The sequence below is a fragment of the Bison bison genome, unplaced genomic scaffold (genome assembly GCF_000754665.1).
Source record: "Bison bison bison isolate TAMUID 2011002044 unplaced genomic scaffold, Bison_UMD1.0 scf7180017864180, whole genome shotgun sequence".
Lineage (NCBI taxonomy): Eukaryota > Metazoa > Chordata > Mammalia > Artiodactyla > Bovidae > Bison > Bison bison.
In genome coordinates, this window is record NW_011494752.1 from 9740516 (window position 1) to 9761931 (window position 21416).

Sequence of the window (21416 nt, forward strand, 5' to 3'; positions counted from 1 at the left end):
ATGGCCAACCCACTCCCGTATTATTGCCTGGAGAATCCCTTGGGCAGAGGAGCCTGGTGGGCTACAGTCCATGGGGTTGTGAAGAGTCGGACACGGCTGACGTGACCCAGCACAGAGATGATTTACAGTGTTGTCTTGGTTTCAGGTGTGCCGCACAGGGATTCAGTATCTGTTGTGTGTTCTTTTATACAGTTTTAGTGGAGTGTAGCTGGTGTGCAATGTGTGCTGGTTTCAGGTGTGCTGCAGAGTGACTCGGTACCTGTTGTGTGCTTGTATACGACACTGACATGAGGACTGAGTGTACTGGACAGTGTGACCTTTCGGGTCTCTCCTCCTCCAGGACAGTAATCATATTGTTGTCCCCACAGATCTCCTGAAGGGAAGAGCTGAGGACCTGAAGCCAAACCCTTATCTCCGTAAGAGCCCCTCTCTCGAGTCCCTGAGCAGACCCCCTTCTCTGGGCTTCGGGGGCTCCAGGCTGCTGGGCACCTCCCCTGCGGGCTGGAAGCCGCAGAGCAAACTCAGGTACCCATCAGAGCCTGTACCTCCCACCTTTGCAGCACCACACTAGCTATTTTGACGATTTACAAGGCTCCGGCCAGAAGGATCTTCCTTCTGTCCTTTCACGCTTCTCCTCCTCAGTCCACCCTCCCCTGAGGTTGCAGCCCGCCCCCGGTAGCACGGACACCCCCTTTTCAGCCTGTGCTGTCTGACCTCCATTTGTATTTAATTCCCTGCTGCACACTGTGTGTGCTTTTGTCCTCACTTGGGCTGTAATTTAGTGGACAGCAAATACTTCATCCTGACGCTTGGATCGCTCTCAGCCCCTTGTGTTATGCTGCACAGAGCCGCTCACTCAGTAAATATTTACGAATAGGCAGGTGGATAAATGCACAAAATTGGCTACTTGAGGAGTAATGGCTTTTTAACAAACATTAGAACTACCATTATGAGTATTAGAAAAGGGTTTTATAAAAGTCTGAACACCTCAGTTCAGCCATTGTCAAATCTTTGGGTGTGGTCTGTTTCTGGACCCAAATAGATGAAGTCATATCTTTCAGAGGTTTAATTTAAAGCCCCAGTTGTTACATTTCTGTCTTGTTTATGTGCAGAGGATTTAAATAATCAAAACAGGTTTTCAGGACCAGAATTAGTGCTATCCCAAAATTATTCTTTTTTTTGTACCAGAAATGCATACAAACAGACTATGTGTATTTTTCCATGCTATTCATATTATACCTTCATCGTAAAAGGTTAGATTAGTGAGGTTAGTTTATTATTTCATTTTTATATTCATGTCATTGAGACAAGCCGATAATAGAATAGAAATTTACTTTGGTAATTTTTGTATTATTATTATTGCAGTCATGTCTATTTTCTTTTTTTTTTTTTTTAAAGAAAACTGGTAAATGTTTCGTTTATTGAGAAACTCTTTTCCAAGCCTTCATTTTAGTCTTCCCTAATTTGTCATGCCTAGAAATTTGGCTCTCAGTGATGAATTAAGACCAGGCATAGTGAACACTTGCAAAGTCACAGTAACTTCATTGTTAATGGTGATGCTGACCATATAAACTCCATTCCCATTACCTCCCATAAGCAACTAGTCTGGGGTTTTTAAAATGCTCTTCCAGTATTCCTTGTATATGTTATCGTAGAAATAGGTGTAGCTTTGGAACATGTACTGTTTTCTATAGGTGTCTTTAAATGATGCTGTACTTAATAAATAAAAGGCTAGAAGGATAGAGCAGCAGATGGATTAAAAAAAAAAACCCTCACCAGACTCCTGAAAGCCAGGAAGCACAGTTCCCTTTCTGCTTCATACCGTGAAATGTAATAAAAATGTGCTGTTAATGGGTCTGGTGGGCGATTTTTTTAGAGTCTCGTTGGACAGACATTGACTTTTGCTTTTCTCATTTAGTTAATTATTTTCTGTGTATTTGTGGACTCTAAACGTCAGCATCTCTGCTTTCTAACTAGTGTGGAAAGAAGAGACCCCCTGGCGGCCCTGGCCCGGGAATACGGCGGCTCCAAGCGCAACGCTCTCCTCAGGTGGTGTCAGAGGAAGACAGAGGGCTACGCGGTAAGGCCGGGGGCCGTCAGCATCCAGCAGGCTTGGACGGGCGGCGGCCTGTGTCCTGCATGTGTACTGGCCTGGGCGGGCCTGTGTGCCTGTTGGTGTCAGCTCTGTTCTCCCAGGCAGGGCTGCTGGCGGGTGGGGGTGGGGGCAGGGTAGGACCCCGAGGACCCATCACAACTTCCAGCAGACGTGACCTCACTGTGAGCCTGCGTCCCCTAGGACGGCGTCTTTATTTGCTCAGAGGCCGAATAAACCCCTAGCAGTGCCCCCAACTGGCTGATCCACCCAAGGAGGCAGCTTTCACTAAATCATCTTCAGAAGATGGTGCCTTTTTCTGATTGACACATAGGCCCCACATGGTGGGCCTTCAGTCTCTTCTGAAGTTAAGAGTTGCTCATATTTAGTTGGAGAGTTTCCATTTTTGTTTTCTGTGGAGGTTGAACACAGAAGGAATACTTGATATAAGTTTGGTTTTTTATAATAAAATGTCATACACAAAGATGAAAGTGTGTAAATCATAGTTTATCAAATGACTGTGGACGTGAAAACCCATAGAGTCACGTCTAGGAGCAGAGCATGGCTGAGCCCACACCACTCATGTGACTTTCCCGTCGTAGCCCCCATGACCTCCACAAGTGACTCTGTCCCTAGTTCTGTTTCTGCTCTGGTTTTCCATAAAACTTAGCGTCCCTAAATACCATATCCATTTTGTCTGCATTTGAACCTTATATAAATGGAATTAAAACCTGTAGTATTTCCATCTGTGTTTTTAAATTGTTGAGATTTACCTGTGTTGTTGCCTGTGAGTATGATTTATTCATTTCCTTCTCCGATAGTAAGCTATGGTATGATCACATCATTGTTTACTTACCCGTTCTGTTGTCAATGGGCAGGTGAGTGACTTCTAGTCTGGGGCTCTTACAAATCTGGTATGTTCTGTTGGTATGTTCTTGTAACGCCTCTCAGAACCCACGTGTCCATTCTTTCTGGGTCTGCACCTAGAAATGGACCAGGTGGGCCACAGGATGTATGTGTGTTCCGTGTGGTAGATCGTGCCGGACAGATTTCCCAAGCAATTGTATGGTGTTATTGCCCACCAATGACTTGGGTGATTTATGTTTTCTCTACTTTCTCCACAGCACTTGCTGCTGTTGGTTTTGTTGCTCCCAGTCACTGGGGCATGTGTGACAAGAGGTCTCACTCAGGCTGTGGCTTATTTTCCCTGCTGGCAGGTGAGGTCGAGCTCCTCTCTTGTGCTCCTTGGACGTTCTCGCTGTCTTTCCTTGGATGCCTGCTCAAGCCTTTGCCCATTTTTAGAATCAGATTGTCTTTCTTTGCTTGTTGCTTTCATAGATTCTTTATACATTCTGCACACAGGTCCTTAGTCAAATAGACGATATCATCTCCCAGGGTGGTTGAATTTTCACTCTTCCTTTAAACACAGTTCTTCATTTTAATTAAGTCCAATTTATTAGTCTCTTCTCTGATGATTAGTGCATTTTGTTTCTGTTTAAGAAATCTTTGTTCCACGGTCATTACACATCGTTCTGTGTTTTCTTCTGAAAGTTGGACTGTTTTACCTTCCTGTTAATTAGGTGTCCTCTTTAAAACTGCCACCTCCTTCACTCTCCTTATTCAGGCCCAGCCCCCTCCCCCACATCTTGACCCTATTTTTCTACAAATCCTGAAACTGTTGGCACCATGACACTCCTTTCCCAACGTCCAGCTTTGAGGGGCAAGAAGACTGGGCCTTGGCTGAGAGTCAGCCCAGAGGGCCAGGCAGAGCCAGGTTCTCTGTGCAGCAGCAGTCAAGTGTCTCCAATTCAGACTGTACCCAAGAAAAAAGTGGCCCATATCTGAGTCTCTTCATTTTCTGTTTTTTAAAAATGTAAAGAAAAAATCAGGGTCATGACCAACAATAGAGGCCCCCCGGGTACAAACGTGTTTCTGGCCCGTCGTGCTCTTGGCTCCTCTGTCACTCTCTGCGTCTGCCTTTTCTCAAGGTTCAGACACCCTGCAAAGGCAGGCGGCTGAGTGACAGCATCCCCGTCAGGACAGGAGTCGGGGATGAAAGCTGGTTACGGGAGGTTTCAGGGTGAGGGAAGTGGGCTGGTGACCAAAAAGGAAGACGAGTAGGACTCATCGGCCAGGCACGAGGTCTGACGGCAGTGAGCCCCGCGAAGTCATGGTGGTCGGCGGCACTGTCATTTCTCGTTTTCCAGAAATGGGTGAGGGATGTGCTGGAATGGTTATGAAAAGAATGTTAAAAGTTTCAGAAGGAATCAGCCCTTAAATGCAGAAGGTCATTGTAATTAGGTCACAAGAGGGTTAGACAATGAATTTCCAGTCATGAGAATGAGAATGATGTTTCTTGCTGTCTTGCTTTCTTTCACTTTGTTTTCTTTTGTGAACATCTTGAACTTGTTTTCAAAGCATCTCACATTGGATGAAGCCCAAACTTATTTTGCCTGAAGAGTATCTTTCATTCATTGTTAAATCTCTGTAAACTTAGAGAGAAATACAAATCATATGTGTCTGATTTATCTACTCTTCAAAAACTATCCTCTGTCTAGACCTGTTTGTCTAAGACAGCCCTCTAAAGCTTGTTCTCTCCTACTTGGGAAGCCAGAAATAAACTGTAGAAAACTCAAAACGGTTCAAAAAACATCTTTTGAAAAACCAATAACCATGTAATTTTGACTGAAAATGGTTTCTTTTTACCAAAGTGTAGTGTGATAGGTTAGATCAGAATCCTCCTTATATTAATTCAGTGGGTTTTTATCGAGATGCCAGGTTCATGCCACATAATATTTAACTGCTGGGAAGTCATCCGTGAATGAAACAGGTGATACCTCTGCTCCTGTGGAAACTATGTTCTCGTGGGGATGACAATTAATTAAAATTTAAATATGAAATATGTACCAGATTGGAAGATGGAGTGTGCTAGGGAGAAACATAATGCCAGGAAAGAGGATTGGGAATGTCAGGTGTGGGGGTGCAGTCTTAACAGGAAGGTGGGAGAGGTGATGGTTCAGCTCACCTGGAGAAGGTGAGGACTCGTGTTTATCTCACACCAGGCTCAAAAGGGCATGGCCTTAGGGATGTCTCAGTTGGAGTTGAAGTAACGCCAGGTGGCTGCTCTGTACAGCAGCACCGAGGGTTAGATGAGCAAGCACGGGTCATCCCACATGAAGTCGGCCTGCACTGTGGGGAGGGGTCTGCACGGAGCCACTCTTAAAAGGAGACCCTTCCAGACGGTCCACTCAACTCAGATTCCTTTGGGCCTTTTTGGAAAAAGCCAGACTCCAGGAAGGCTCCACAGGCTCCTCCCCATGGGTCTGGTGCTGGCCGTGCCTTCAGCTGCATCCCCACCCCACCCCTACCCACGGAACTCCCAGAATCTCTCTCTTCATCTGCTTTCCCTTCCCTCTCTGGGGTATGACATAGAGGTTTCCGTCTCTAAGGTCATTACCAGGAAGCCTTCTAAAGGAGCAGAAACTGAGATGGTGGATAAAAGAGCAGACTTCTAAGAATGACGCCCGGTGCCCCTCACCCTATGGACTTGCCCCCAAGTGTGGCAAAGGGGCGATCACCCAGGTAGACCTAATAAATAAACCCGTAAAAGTCAAGTCTCCTCTGAAGCATAATGACCCACACACTTGGTGGATTTAAAGGTGAAAGCTACGTGTGAGGAGGAGCTGATGGCTAGAGAGGAAACTGGGACTTCCCAGCATGAAAGCCTTGGAGCACCGAGGTCCTATGACACCCAGGAAGCACTGTGGGGGCCCCAGCAGTTGTGAAGTGAACAGGCTAGTCCTTCTCTGCCTGTCCTGATGCCCTCAGACCTCAGCCAGGCTGAGGGTGTGCAGCTTGCTGGGCCTTCTGCTGGGCCTCAGCCAAGGGCCCTTGACCTGAAACAACGATGAGTGCGTGGTCCTGGGGCACCCCTCCAACCCACCGGGAAGCATGATGAGGCCCAGCCGCCCTGCCCTCCGCAGGCAGCACCTTGGCTGTGCTCCCAGGCCCTGGACTGTGTGGCCCACACTGGCGAGTCAATCCGGGTCATACAGCAACACCACGAATCCACCTGTGAGTGGATTCCCTCCCATGGCCTCCAGGGCGGAGTCTAGCCAGACTGACACCTGGACGTCTGACGTGAACAACCGGGCAGGGCTCCCCGGACTTCTGACCCACCAGACACCAGCCGACAATTAGTGGGTGTCGTGCACACTGCCGGATTTACAGCAACAGAATTCCAGTCAAGCGAAGTTAGTGGGATCTGGAGGTAACAGAGAGAGCCCCCGATTCTCTCTTAGGTCAGATTGTTCGCTTTTCCTATGATCAACCAGGGACAGACTTTGCTTCTTTGGGTCATTAGTGTACCACTCATTGTTACTGTTCCTGTGTTTCTGTCTACAGCACACTGGTTCCCTGAGGCTCAGGCGTGACTTTCCCATTCGAGGTTTCTCAGTGCTGCCGGGGCCCCTACCTGTGGGGTCCCGAGTCTTTAGGTCTGGTCGGGGTCAGGCACAGCACTTTATAAATGCTCCTGGTGATGAATGTGTAGTTGGCACTGAGCACCCAGGTGGGGTGGCAGAATTCTAAGATGCCCTGTGATCTCTGCTCCCTGGCATTTCTCCCACAATCACCCTGTGTTCATGGCAAAAGGCATTCGACAGCATAGTTAAAAGTTGCTGGTGAATTGGCCCTAGAATAGGAAGGGAGATTACCTGTGTGGGCCTAACCCTATCACACGATGGCCGCTGCTGGGTTGAAGATGGGAGGGGAACCTGGGGAAAGGAGCTGAGAACAGCCTCCAGTTGCTGACGGCCAACAAGGAAATGGGGAACTTGGTCTTACAGATGTAGAAACCTGTCTCCAACCTGGATAGGCCTGCAGGCAGGTTCATCCCAGAGCTGCCAGGCGACACTCAGCTGACAGGGGATTTCAGCCTTGGGGAACCCTAAGCTGAGAACCGGCTACACTGGCCCACCTCTGACCGTCAGGAACCGTGAGGTCACAAACAGGTCACAGGGCCCCAGAATTTGTTACACAGGAAAAGAAAACTAATACAATGACTTAGAAAGCAGTAAAAATGCCTGGCCATTCCTGGCCAGACTGTTTTCAAATTGTGTTTCCCATAAGGGTGAACTTGGGTATCATTTTACATATTTCCTTCTACGTCAATATTGCTCTAATGTTTTGACACTTCAAGTCTGAGGCCTTTAAAACTTTAAAACTCAGCCTGTTAAAACTTGCTGTGTCCTGCCTCTGTCCTTGACCATATAAATCACCAGTGTCGGCCTCCCAGTCAAGGTGCCACCCATGGAATATACCCTTTAACACAGAAACTGTGTTTATTGGTATTTATTTCAAGGAAATAGTCATGGATGCCTATGAAGATACCATTTCAAGCAAATTTATCATGTTTTATTCATTTAAAATTATTTTTAAAGAACTGGAAGTGATACAAATATCTAATAATAGGTTAATCAAATAAATTTCGGTATGTGTGTACAGTGTAATATAATATAACCCTTAAAAGTCATACTTTGAACAAATATATTTAAAAACAGTGGGGAAAAATATACCCAGTGCATTAAGTCAAAAATCAAATTTTAAAACACTGTCTGGTATGATTCCAATTCTGTAAAAAGAAGTTTATACAAATGTTAACAGTGGTTATCTCTAGGAGAATACTTAAAATTTATTCATCCTTTCTTATAATATTTTCATTTTCTGCTATGAATGTGTAAATTTTTAAAAGAAAAAGTTATTTTTAAAATTGCATCATTTTAAAGAAAGAAGGGCTTCCCAGGTGGCTCAGTGGTAAAGAACCTGCCTGCCAATGTAGGAGACCCAGGAGAAGCATGTTTGATCCCTGGGTCAGGTAGATCCCCTGGAAAAGGAAATGGCAACCCACTGCAGTGTTCCTGCCTGGAAAAATCCCATGGACAGAGGAGCCTAGCAGGCCACAGGCCATGGAGTCACAAAGAGTTGGACACAACTGCGCACACACGCATCAAAGGAAAGAAGCCAGATGCAAAAATCTACTTATTATATGTATGAAATGTCCAGAGTAGGGAAATTCATAGAGTCAGAAAGTAGAGTATGGTTCCCAGGGAGTTGGGGGAGGAGTTACTGAACCGAACTTGGTTCCACTTGCCTGTAGAGGCAGACAGTCTGCTGACACCGGGTTGTGGTGAAGGAAAGTCCAATGTTTATTTGTAGGGCACCAAGCAGGGAGAAGGGCTTCCCTGATAGCTCAGTTGGTAAACAACCCACCTACAATGCAGGAGACCCCAGTTCAATTCCTGGGTTGGGAAGATCCACTGAAGAAGGGATAGGCTACCCACTCCAGCATTCTTGGGCTTCCCTTGTGGCTCAGCTGGTAAAGAATCCTCCTGCAATTCGGGAGACCTGGGTTCAATCCTTGAGTTGGAAAGATCCTCTGGAGAAGGGAAAGGCTATGCACTCCAGTGTTCTGGCCTGGAGAATTCCATGGACTCTGTAGTCCATGGGGCCACAAAGAGTCGGACACAGCTGAGAAACTTTCACTTTCAAGCAGAGAGAACAGGCATTTCATGCTCAAAAGACCCAAACTCCTTCCCATGACTTTCAGGGAAGAATTTTTAAAGATGAAGAGAGGGGAAGGGTTAGGGGTGTGTATCAGCTCCTGCACATCCTTCCTGTGGGCAGGAGATGAGGTAACGGGGTATTTCAGGAATCTTAATCGTCCACCTTCTGGTTCCAACCAGTCTAGGGTCTAGTGCTTGGGGTTAGCCTGTCGTCACCGTCCTCCACCTGGGCCAGGGTCTTATTTCTGCAGAACAACTCAAAGATACACGTCAGAGTGTTCTGTATGCCCCTTGGGAGGAACTTGCACTCTGTTTTATTGTTGAACTGTTGTTTCTTGACCCTTTGTCTTTTTTTTCCACATTCTCTCACTTCCCTAATAAATAACTGCTTGAATCTGCTCTTTGGAACTCAGGAAAAGCCTGGGAGACTAAAGCCTTTTTCTACAAATAAGCAGGGGACAAACAGAAGGACTTTTGTGCCCAGGAAGTCTCCATGGGGTCCTGCTTGGTTTCAGTCCCCCTTCTTCTTCCATCCTGAGGGGAACCGGGCGGGACAGGGAAGAGAATAGAGTTTTAGATAGAAGGGTTGATGATAAACTCTGCAGGGGAGCATGATCTTAGGGGGAGTCCAGTTTCAGAGGGAGTGACAGAGTTTCTTTTGCAGGTGATGAAAATGTTCTGGAATTAGGCAGTGGTTATACAACCATGTAAGTGAATGAGTAAGCTTCCGAATCACATTTTATAAGGGCAGACTTTATGGTGTGTGAGTTATATCCCAATAAAGCTCTTATTTGTTTTTAGAAAAGGCAGTTAGGAGAGCTTCCGTAGAGAGATCAAGGAGATTACGGATGAAGGGTTAGTGGGGGTGGTAGAAAATAGTACCTAGATGATAAATCTTATCAAACTATAACTTTAAACGATATAATTTTAATACACCGTGTATTACTGCGTATGCTAAGAAATAGTTGGAAAGTAAAATGGAGAGATGTAAGGTATTGGTCTTCTGGTTTTATTTAGGAGGTGGGATTCAAGGTGTTTACTTCATTATGATGATTCATAACTCAAATGTGTCTTTTGTATCATTGTTGTGTTGTGACATACAATTTGGGGGTGAAGTCTGAGGAAGAATGCCATAAAAATGTTTTATAGTCAATGATTAAACCAGATCCTTTCTGAGAAAAACACAATGTGGAAGGACAGAGCACCTAAGAAATGGTCGTACAGAGAATGGGCTGGAGGGCCTTCAGGGTTGGCTTCTGTTCTTATTTCTCAGTGCCATTTCAGAGCTATGTGACGGTTAACAATTTGATTAAAAAAAAAAAGCAAAAAACCTGCATCTTTTAAAAACCAACGTAAACTTGAAAGATTGATAAAACCATTTTTCAGAAAAATGGCTGCTTCTCCCTAACCCTGAATTGCACATACTATAACTCAGAATTTACTCATTTTGGCCTGGCCTGTCTTGTTTTTTCATATTTTGTCTAATCAAAGCCCTTGCCATCTGGAATGGTGATAATGTAGTAGGTCTAATCCTGTTACGCTGAGTAACATGTAAGTCTTGATCATATAAGTCTAGATCAGTGTTCGGCCAACCATGGCCCAGGGGCCAACTCAGGCCCACCATGGGGTTTTGTGGACAAAGATTTACAGGCACAGGATCACAATCATTCATTTACATGTGGCTGCTTCTGTGCTGTAACTGCAGTAAAAAGCCCTTCACAAGAAAGGTCGGCTGACCCCTCCCTTAGATACAGGTGTACATTTAGATACTTAGATAAAGAGTATCCCCCATTATTCAAATCATACTTGGCTCTTGCATTTCAGATAGCAAGAAGCCCATGTTCAGATGGCAAGAGGCTTACTTGAAGATGTGTCTGAATCTGTGGAGTTTCTGGTTTTGTACTGCAGGAATTGAGACAGCAAGGAGACAGCTGTGCTGTCACGAAGGCACAGACACCTTTGAACCTGGTGTTTTATTGTTTTTTTAATTGGAAAGTGGAAGTGAAAGTGTTAAGTTGCTCAGTTTTGTCTGACTCTTTGCAACCCAATGGACTGTAGCCCACCAGGCTTCTCTGTCCATGGGATTTTCCAGGCAAGAGTACTGGAGTTGCCATTTCCTTCTCCAGGGGATCTTCCTGACCCGGGGATTGAACCCATGTCTCCCACATTGCAGGCAGATTCTTCGCTGTTCAAGCCATCAAGAAAACCCATTTTTAATTGAAGGATAATTGCTTTACAATATTGGTGAACATGAATCAGTCAGAGGTATACATATGTCCCTTCCCTCTTGAACCTCCCTCCCACACCCCATCCCACCCCTCTAGGTTATCACAGAGCACCGGGTTGAGCTCCCTGAGTCATATAGCAAACTCCCACCAGCTATCTGTTTTACATATGATAATGTATATGTTTCAGTGCTATTCTCTCAGTTTGTCCCACCATCCTCTTCCCCTGCGGTGTCCACAAGTCCGTTTTCTACATCTGCATCTCTATTCCTTCCCTGCAAATAGGTTCAAATTTTCGAGATTCCATTTATACGTGTTAATATACAGTATTTGTTTTGCTCTTTCTGACTTACTCCATTCTGTGTAACAGGCTCTAGGTTCAATCCACCTCACTAGAACAGATTCAAATTAGTTAACCTCTTAGCCAGCAACTACGTATTCTTCTATGTTAAAGAAAAAAGCAGTCTTCCTGTTGTCCTAAACAAACCTTAATTTGTCTTTGGAAAGAACACCCACGTTGCTGGCAAAATGTTTTTCTGTCTCTGGTTCCCAGACAAGCACCAGCGCATGCCTGACCAATAGCAAGCAGTCTGCGATCCATCAGGCCATTTGGAGCTCTGCTGGTTATTTTCTTTTTTGAGACAGGTCTCTTGAGAGCTACAGGCACGATTCAGAGAATGTATGATGCTTTGACTTATTTATGTCGTTAAAGTGGCTCCTTTTCTGATCTCATTATAAAGATCAATCCCCAGTAGAAAACCAGTGCCATTATTGGCCTGTGCTCTGTGGAGGCCCTTTTCACCTGCTGTCTCACTTCTGCTGCTGTTTATGAAACACTGTGGTTTGTGAAGACACTTTTTTACGTTTTCAAAAATCTAACTACAGTTGGTTTACAATAGTGTGTTAGTTTCAGGTGTAGAGCTTCAGATTCCTTGCCATTACAGGTCATGCTGCTGCTGCTGCTGCTAAGTCACTTCAGTCGTGTCCGACTCTGTGCAACCCCATAGACAGCAGCCCACCAGGCTCCCCCGTCCCTGGGATTCTCCAGGCAAGAACACTGGAGTGGGTTGCCATTTCCTTCTCCAATGCATGAAAGTGAAAAGTGAAAGTGAAGTCGCTCAGTCGTGTCCGACTCCTAGCGACCCCATGGACTGCAGCCCACCAGGCTCCTCCACCCATGGGATTTTCCAGGCAAGAGTACTAGAGTGGGTTGCCATTGCCTTCTCCGATTACAGGTCATACAAGATATTAAATATAGTTGCATTGCTATACAGTAAATCTTCATTGTTTATTTTATATATAGTGTTGTGTATCTATTAATCCCAAACTCCTAATTTATCACCCCCACTTTCCCCTTCAGAAATCCTAAATTTGTTTGTCTATGAGTCTCTTTCTGTTTTGTAAAGAAGATCATTTGTATAATTATTTTTGGGTACCACATATATATGATACTTATTTGTTTTTGTCTCTCTGACTCACTTCACTTAGTATGATAATCTCTAGTTTCATCCATGTTGCTACAAGTGGCATTATTTCATTATTTTTTATGGCTGAGTAGTACTCCATTGTGGGATTTCTCCGGTGGTTCAGCAGTAAAAAAAAATCTGCCTGCAATGCAGGAGACGTGGGTTAGATCTCTGAGTCAGAAAGATCCCCTGGAGGAGGGCATGGCAACCCACTCCAGTGTTCTTGCCTGGAGAATCCGAGGACAGAGGAGCCTGGCAGGCTGCAGTCCATGGAGACACAAAGATTTGGATACAGCTAAAGTGACTGAGCACACACTCAAAAGTATTCCATTGTGTGTGTATACACACACAATGAAGTACCATACATAGATAGATGTAATATGTATATATATATATTTATATATAAATATAAACAAGTAAAATATATACATTTATATATATTTATATGTATATGTAATATATATATAGAGAGAGAGATTTAGGTTGCTTCCTTGTCTTGGCAATTGTAAATAATACTGCTATGAACGTTAGGGTGCATATGTCTTTTTGAATTAGAGGTTTCATCTTTTCCGGGTGTGTGCCCAGGAGTGGGATTGCTGGATCATGTGGTAAATCTATTTTTAGTTTTTTAAGGGCCTCTGTACTGTTTTCCATAGCGGCTGCACCAGTTTTCATTCCCACCAGCTGTGTAGAAGAGCTCCCATTTCTCCACACCCTCTCTAGCATTTGTTGTTTGTAGACTTCTGATAATGGCCACTGACCAGTGTGAGGTGGAACTCTATTGTGGATTTGACTTGCATTACTCTAATAATTTAGCATCTTTTCATGGCCTGTTGACCATCTGTATGTCTCTGTGTCTCTTTCAGTTTCTATATGGTCATCACTAATTCAGTCCCAACCCTTGTGGAGATCCCCTTAGGTCCTACTTGTGAGGAGTTCCACCCATTTCCCACTGAGGGGTCTCCCCTGAGTCCTTGGCCACCTCCGTCCTGGCTTGTCCTCACTCCTGTGTCAGACGCTTGACTGTTATATTTCTGTCTCTCCTTTTACTCTTGCCTGGAAAATCCCATGGACAGAGGAGCCTGGTAGGCTGCATGCAGTCCATGGGGTTGCTGAGGGTCAGACACGACTGAGCGACTTCACTTTCACTTTTCACTTCCATGCATTGGAGAAGGAAATGGCAACCCACTCCAATGTTCTTGCCTGGAGAATCCCAGAGACAGGGGAGCCTGGTGGGCTGCCGTCTATGGGGTCTCACAGAGTTGGACACGACTGAAGTGACTTAGCAGCAGCAGCTCCTTTTTTTATTTTTTTGACCTTCAGGTTCCCATATCCGTTTTTTTTCTTGTTTTGGTTCCTCCAGTATCTTCTGAGCAGGAGTTCGTGGGAGGTAAAATTTCGTCACCTTGATTCTGCACATTACTCTGACACTTGGTGATTTCATTGGGTATAAAATTTTAGTTCTGGGCATAAGTGGAGATTCAGCATCTGGAATTCCCAGCCTCTTCTGCCGGTCTGGTTCTCTCTGCCACCAACAGCTGCTGTGCAGAAAGGTGGAAAGGTGATGGGGAAGAACTTACCATGTGTGGGGCCATGGGAAGGGAATGTCCACTGCCTTGTTATTGGTCACAATGTTGGCATCTCGACATTTTTCATTATTTGGTGGTATTAGTTGATTTTCTAGAGTTTTGAGGCAGACCATTGCAAGAAAATGATATTTTTTCTTTCTTTTTAATATTCATACCTTTTGTACTTTTTTGGTTTTATTCACTTGTAGAAGTTCAGGAAATGTTGACTAATAGTGTTAATGGTGGATAGTCTTGTTTTCCCTGCAAAATGAGTAGTATCTCGCCTTTAAATATGACTTTTGTGTTATTTCCTGATAAACACCATCCATTAAAGGAAGCCTAGTCCCAAGGTTATTACCAAGAGGTTTTTCTTTCTTTAATCCAGAAAAAGATAAGAATTGTTTCAAATTCCTTTTTGGCATTTGTTGAGCAATAAATACATCAGATGTTTTTCTCTTTCAACCCATTTATGTAATTCACATAAATATATTATGTAACAGGTGTCCTAGTGGGGACACATTCTTGTATTCCTGGGGGTAAAACTCCAGCGTGGCCAAGGGTGTCTGGTATTTTTTCATATGGTATATTCCTGGGGGAAGTTTCTGCCTGATGATGGCTGTTTTCTAATATGAAGCATATTGTGTTCTGTACTCTATTCATAATAAAGGACATTTGTCTTGTTGCTTAGTTTAGGGATAGATAAAGTTTTGCGTTAATAAGACCTGGTTTAAAATGTTAACAGGCACTTACATGTACAAGTCACAAATGCAGTAGACCAGCTCAGCATCCCTAGAGGCCACAGGCTGAGGGACCCACATCGTGCCCGTTCCAACCTTCTGCATTCCTACAAAATGCAGGAGAAAGAGAGGGGACAGAAGGAGGTGAGCTTTGGGGGATAGCGTTCGAGGACGCTTAGAACCTCTCCCTGTGAGTTAGCAGAGTCTTATGGCTTTACAGGATCACTGGAACGAAAGGCCTGTGTTCATACATCACCAGGGCGTACTCTTCTCCATACGTGTAGAAATGTCGGGTATCCTACCAGCTTCAGGAAGCAAGAGCAGGATTTTCAGAATGGTGCGAAAATGTTTCTTCCTTTCTTCTCCCCGGGGGCCATCATCCTGCTAGGTGGGGAAAGAAGGTGCTTCTCAGGATCCGATATACCAGCAGCCGGTGTGGCCACACAGCACCACCAGACATCAAAAGCCATTAACCTGCCTTCAGTGAGAGCTGAGGCCCGGATGCCTGGATGTTGCTGCTCTTCGCTCTCTGTCCCCCAGGGCTGCTCGTAAGTCTGTTTAGACAATAGCAGTCCCCAGTGACTCTGTGCTGAGTATTTTTTCCGTTCTTTAATTCATGAAATGTTCATCTGGGAAAGAAACACTCTAGCCACAAGAAGATTATGATTTCGGAGACTGAATTCAGTCTTCTTGGGGGTGGGAGGTTAAGATGCGGTTCAAGATTGTTTGTCGAGCATAAATTAAACTTGGTCTTAGAATGAAATTCCTCAGAACAAGTTGTTTAGTTATTATGTTGTGGTTTTTTTGGGTAAGCATATCCAAAAATACACAAGTTCCATTTTCCCTTTAAAAAACAATGGTTTTCTTTTTCTCCTTACTAAAAATATTCTGTTTAGAGTACTAGAGCATTATAGGATGGACAGAATCACATTGTTCCCTGAAACCTTGTGGATTCTTTTATGGATGTGTGGAGAAGTCACTCATATGTTATGGGGTAGGTATGGGAGGGAATAAGATAGAGAAGGTGTCAGAGGGCAGATTGGCAGAATCCATCGTGGTTTATTCCATGTGTGTGCAGAGTGATAGCAAAAGGCTGGAAACAGCCTCAGCATCTGTTGTGTTCATCCACATCGTAGGAAAGAACAGAGCTGAGAATGAGCTGGTGTATAGTGAGTATTGCATGTGTGGTGGACATTGTTCTGCTTGCTTACGTGTATTGACTGCAATCCCATGAGATATCTCTTCCAAATCCTTTTTGAGAATTTGGAAACCAACGTGCAGAGAAGTTGCCTAATTGCTTACAATCATGCCACTAGTAAGTGACGGGCTTCTGGCTTCAGAATGCACTGTCTTAGTTTCTACACTGTAGCTGTTTCTCCCTATGTGGTGTAAGAACCTGTCTCTGGACCCTGGTGAGTAGGGAAAAAATCAGGATTCGGAACTGTCCACAGCATGCTATACTTGCATAAAAGGAGGGGGACTAAACCTTCACATTTGTGTTGTACAGGGCAGTGCTGTCCAGGAAAACTCTTGAGTTGGTGGGAATGTTCTAGATCTATGCCAACGAGCACCTTACCCACTCACCAGACATGGTTCCTGAGCAGTTAAAAGGTGGCTACTGTGGCTGAGAACCTGAATCTTAAACTATATTTAATTTTAAATAATTTAAGTGGCTACCTGTGGCTACTGCCTATCTTGTCAGATAATGCAGGACAGAACAGACATGGGAGCTGGTGAGAGATCATTTCATCTTATGGTTTTCAATCTCTAAAAAGAGCTTCTGCATAAACTTTTGTTGGAAGAGCAGATTCCATAGCCAGTCATTTCAAAACCATGAATATAGGGACTTCCCCTTGTGGCTCAGTGGTAAAGAATCCGCAGGCCAATGCAGGCGACTTGGGTTCAATCCCTGATCCAGGAAGATCCCACATGCCACAGAGCAGCTAGGACCATGCACCCCAACTAACTGAGCTTGTGCCCTAGGGCCTGTACTCCGTAACAAGAGAAGCCACCACCATGAGAAACCCATGCACCACAACCAGAGAGCAGCCCCTGCTCACTGTAGCTAGAGAAAGCCTGTGCACAGCAATGAAGACCCAGCACAGCCAAAAATAAATTACGAAATAAACAAAATAAATATAATCTAACCTAATCTGAGCTAGTTATTTGGAAGGTGGGGAAACTGAAAGACAGAGAAGTTGAGTCATTTGTCTCAAGTCCCAGTCACATAGCTGCTATAGTGACAAAGACCTGGGCCTCAGAGCTGCTCGCAACTTGGGTTCGTTTTTCCTCCTTGGAGTCATTTATGTTTTGGTTTGCCAAGGTCCCTGTTCAGTCTCATTTTCAGTCACAAAAGAAAACAAGAGCCAGACTTTGTCTCCAGTGTTCCCGGAACCACAGGGGGATCCTGTCCATGACTTGCTGGTTCTCTGTAGCCTAGCCACCAGGGGCCGCCCCCATGTGACCCCAGATCACGGCACGTCTGCCCCGCTTGCTCTACTGAACATGGTGAACCTTTTGAGCTGGGGACCACGCTTCGTTGTGTGTGTGTCCTGTGGCACCCAACACACAAAGGGGCTCAGTGAGCATTTGCTGTCATTAGACTTCAGACTGAGGGCTGAGCTCCCCTTCCAGTCTGGAAACTTGACCCGTGAGTGCAGATGGTTCATGATGGGAACACATGCAGTGAAGCATACAGCTTATTGAAATGACAGAGTTTGCCTCCAAACCCAGAATCAGGCTCCAGAGCCTGGTCTCTGAAACACTGTACTATTCTGCTTCTCTTTGTTGAGGGTTGGAAGGACATATAAGATTTTGAGCAGTATCCTAGGCACCAAGAAACCATTTCTGTAACTTGTCCTTTGTGGATACAGATAAGCTCTCAGCTAGAGGCATGGGGTTTAGGGGTACAGACAGATGACAGAGCCTAGAAAAGGGGCAATTGGACCATTCTAGGATGAATGGAGCCACCAGAGCTACAAGTAACTATCTCCCTTAGAAAGAGTAGGTCAAGATGAGTGAAATTAATGAAAATGAGGTGATTTACTCAGGAGAGAGTCACTAGAGGACTGGAAAGGAAAAGTGCTTTTACAGAGACCCTGAGCATGGGCTGGGCCTGGGGATGGGACACGGCAGGGAATTGTTTCAGAGCCAAGCTGAGGGGTAGAGGGAAGACCTGGCAGGAACTAGAGGCAGAGGAACTAGTGCCCCGTGATGCGCTGGGGGTGTGGCGAGAGGGGCCGCTGTCTTGGGGGGCGGAATGGGGCCACCTGTCATGATGCCACGGTCAGAGAACCTCAGGGAGGGAAGTCATGGGTGGGGACACTCTAGCACTTGTTCAGTGAGAAAGGAGGAAGCAAGAAAGATAGGCTCCCCGTGCTTCTGATGTGTCAGTATCCTTTCAGCACTGTCTCCAGGGGGAGGTGGTGCATATCTGCCTACACATCCCTGGAGACAAAGCAGCCCTCTTGTCATCAGAAAGCCCTCATCCTCAGATGGTCCTGTTCTCTTTCCCCTGTAACTTACCCTTGGTTCCTGCCATGTAAGTCAAAGAGCGTTCTTCCTAGACCTGCTGCTCTGAGCTACTCTGTCCTAGGTCTTAAGCCCTCAGTTCCTTATGAATCTATCTGCTTGTTAATTCAGTGATGACATAGAGAAGTCCAGGGCCAACCTTCTAGGTTGACGTTTATCTAGTAATTGGTGAAAAGTATGATTATCTAGAACTTACTGAGTGTAGCAGACATATTGAAAACCAGAATGGCTGTGTTTTCCCACAAGCTTCCTAGGAATGTATTCAGGTCAGAAGACTGAGTTATAGATTTTTTATTAAGGTTTTCAAAAGGAGAGTTTTATTTAGCTTAATTGGTAGGCAACTGGGGTATCACCAGTTCCCCATTCTGAACAGTAATATTGCAGTAAACATTCTTGTAGGTGTGTCTTTGAGCAGATAGATGTGTAACTATTTCCCCTACAAAAGTTGCCTAGAAGTGAAATGACTTGATCAAATCATATTTGCATTTAGCAAAGTGCTTCTGGTTGCCTTCCTGAAAGTCTGTACCAGTTTGTATTCCTATCAGCCCATGTGGGCTTCCCTGGTGGCTCAGATGGTAAAGAATCCGCCTGCAATGCAGGAGATCCCAGTTTGATTCCTGGGTTAGGAAGATCCCTAGAGAAGGGATGGGCTTCAGTATTCATGGGCTTCTCTGGTGGCTCAGACAGTAAAGAATCCACCTGCAATGTGGGAGACCTGAGTTTGATCCCTGGGTCGGGAAGATCCTCTGTTGGAGGACATGGCAACCCACTCCAGTATTCTGGCCTGGAGAATCCCATGAACAGAGAGGAGCCTGGCGGGCTACAGTCCATGGGGTCTCAAAGAGTCAGACATGACTGAGTGACTAAGCACACACATCAGCCCATCACCCACTTCCCCACATCTTTGTTGACTCTGTGAATTAACCATTTATTTCACTTTTGCCAATTTGATGAATAAAGTTTCTATTTTCTGATGAGACTGAAGCCCTCCTCATGTATTTCTGACTGGTTGTATCTCCGGGTATTAGTCACTTACTGTGTGTACGCAAGTATCTTTTTTTTTAATGTGTGTCACACAGAAACTTAACTTTATGTAGCCAGTTCTTTTATACTCTTTGCATTTTGTGCCTTGGATGGCTCTGTTTCCCCAGGATGATAAACCTGTTCATCTGTATCCTCATGTTTGATGTTGGCTTATAAATCTAGCCATCGGATTAAATATACTTATCTCCAGGCAGCTGATCCCTGAGAGAAGGGACATTCATGAGGTGATCCATGGTCACAGCTCTCTGTGGGGAAGTTTCTGTCATGGTGCAGAGCTGGTGTTGGGTGGGGAGGGGTCACAGCCGCCCTCCCGAGATGAGGACACACTGATCGGAGTGGGCACCCGAGATACCAACCTTCAGTGAGATGGGGCCTCAGAAAGGAAGGGTGTACAGAGAGTGTCCCGTGGTCCACAGGCGGGTCTGCGTAAGTCCATGGCCAAGGACTGCACATGTGCAGGGCCAGGCCACTTGAGGGTCACCGGGTAGCCTGGGATTGGATTGGCTCCTGGAATGGGAGGCGTGGGTAGGTGCAGACGTGCGTCCAGGCAGGGATCGAGGTCACGTTCAGAGAGGGCGTGCAGGCCGCCTTTGTGGTGATTTCCCCTCCCCTCCCCTTGCATGTGCACATGCTCTTCTGTACTTTTCTCACCAGATCTTCAAAGGAAGCTCTGTCTCCCCAGGGCTCTTCCTACCCAAGCTGCGCCTTGCTGAGGAATGAGCTACTTTTATCCTCAATGATCTATAAATTGTTACACGCCCCCCTCCCCCCTCCAAAAAAAAATCTCAGCCTGATTCTCCAGCTGTGACAATAAGACATCTTCGAGAAAGGCCCAGGAAGCCCCAGGGCGACGGTGCTAAGGCCGCCCGGCGCCCAGGACAGCTGATCCCTGAAGCAGGGGACTGACGGCGATTTCTAAACGGTCTGCCGTCTCCTTCCCAGAAACTTTCTTTTTTTTTTTTTTTTTAACTTTTTAAGAATCTTGTGCATTTAGTGCACACAGAGTCGATCCATTCGTTGAAATCCATTGGAACAGCCTACAGAGACCCTGAGGGATGATGGAGTTTCAGTGGGAACAGGTCACAGCCATGTCCTTGGTGGGTGCGTGCTCTGCAGAGCAGTTCATGTTTTCACCAGATGTCAGCATTTCCAGGCAACAGAAGGCAAATGAAATGAACCTTCTAGAAGCAAATGCTGTGGTTGTTGGGTTTGCTCTGCTCTGTCAGCCGTGTTGTTTGCGAGCTGCATCCCCACTCACCCTCCTGGAACTTATCTACAACCTCAGCCTCTCTGATCATGTTCTCAGATGTTCACCAGTGTTGTTTTAGCTGCTTCTGTGCACGTCGGTTTGTGTGTGTCTCAAATGACTTCTGCGGCCCTAGGGACAGAAATCTGTTATCTTACAAAATTTTCTCCTAAGCACTCCTTTTTGGAGATGCTCAGAATGTTACCTTTTTTATATCTGAGCCTTCCTCTCCCTGGAACTTTCTCTCACTTGGGAATGTCTCTGAAGTATTTATAGCCCAGAGAAAGTTGAGGGTAATTTGCAATGAGTAATTACCATTCCCCTTGGGGAAATAGTCAGCAAGTTTCTTTTTGGTTGTAGCTCTGCTTTTCCCCCAGTAAATCGATGTAAATTCCAAAATGCTGACATTCTTTTGGACAGCCATGGTTCAGCCCCTTAAGAAGATCAGGGTCCCTGTTTGTCTTCCCTTTCTCCTTCTTAATCAGTCCTCTTCCCTGACTGCCCCCCTCCCTCACCCACCCCTCTTCCTGCTCATCTCCCTCCCCGGCCTCCCTTCGTTTCTTTCCTCTTTATTGATGTAGCTCTTATTGCACGTACATGTGTACAGCTCAGTGAATTTTCATGAAGCACATACATCCATGTCACCAGCATCCAGTTCTGGACACACAGCCTCCCGACATGCTCCCTTCCATCTACTGACTTGCAGTCAAGGCTAACAGTGATCTCAGGCAGTTTTATTCGGGAATAACTCTACCATCTTGTAGAGTGCCTGGTTGGCTGATTCCCACTGCTCTGTACATTATTCTCTTGATGCGGCCCTAAGATTCAGTGGGATGGTCTCTGGGGAAAGGAAGGTACCGTATTTACACCCCTTGGGTGCCATGTTCTTGTCCTTGGTCAGTGCAGCTGTGAGCACTGAGTATTGATGCCCACAGGCTACAGAG

At 45.5% G+C, this 21416-nt stretch overlaps 1 protein-coding gene across 7 annotated transcripts in view; it reads left to right on the forward strand.

Moving 5' to 3' along the window:
• Nucleotides 1-21416, forward strand: part of SPECC1 (sperm antigen with calponin homology and coiled-coil domains 1) — a 208012-nt gene that overhangs the window by 167339 nt on the left and 19257 nt on the right. For 6 of the 7 annotated variants that reach the window (XM_010842935.1, XM_010842936.1, XM_010842938.1 and 3 more), the window contains 2 exons: nt 369-525; nt 1978-2080. In XM_010842935.1, the coding sequence (XP_010841237.1) occupies nt 369-525; nt 1978-2080 (260 nt within the window). Of the gene's footprint in view, nt 1-368; nt 526-1977; nt 2081-21416 lie in introns of those variants that run through there. The other variant, XM_010842941.1, reaches the window with a different exon arrangement.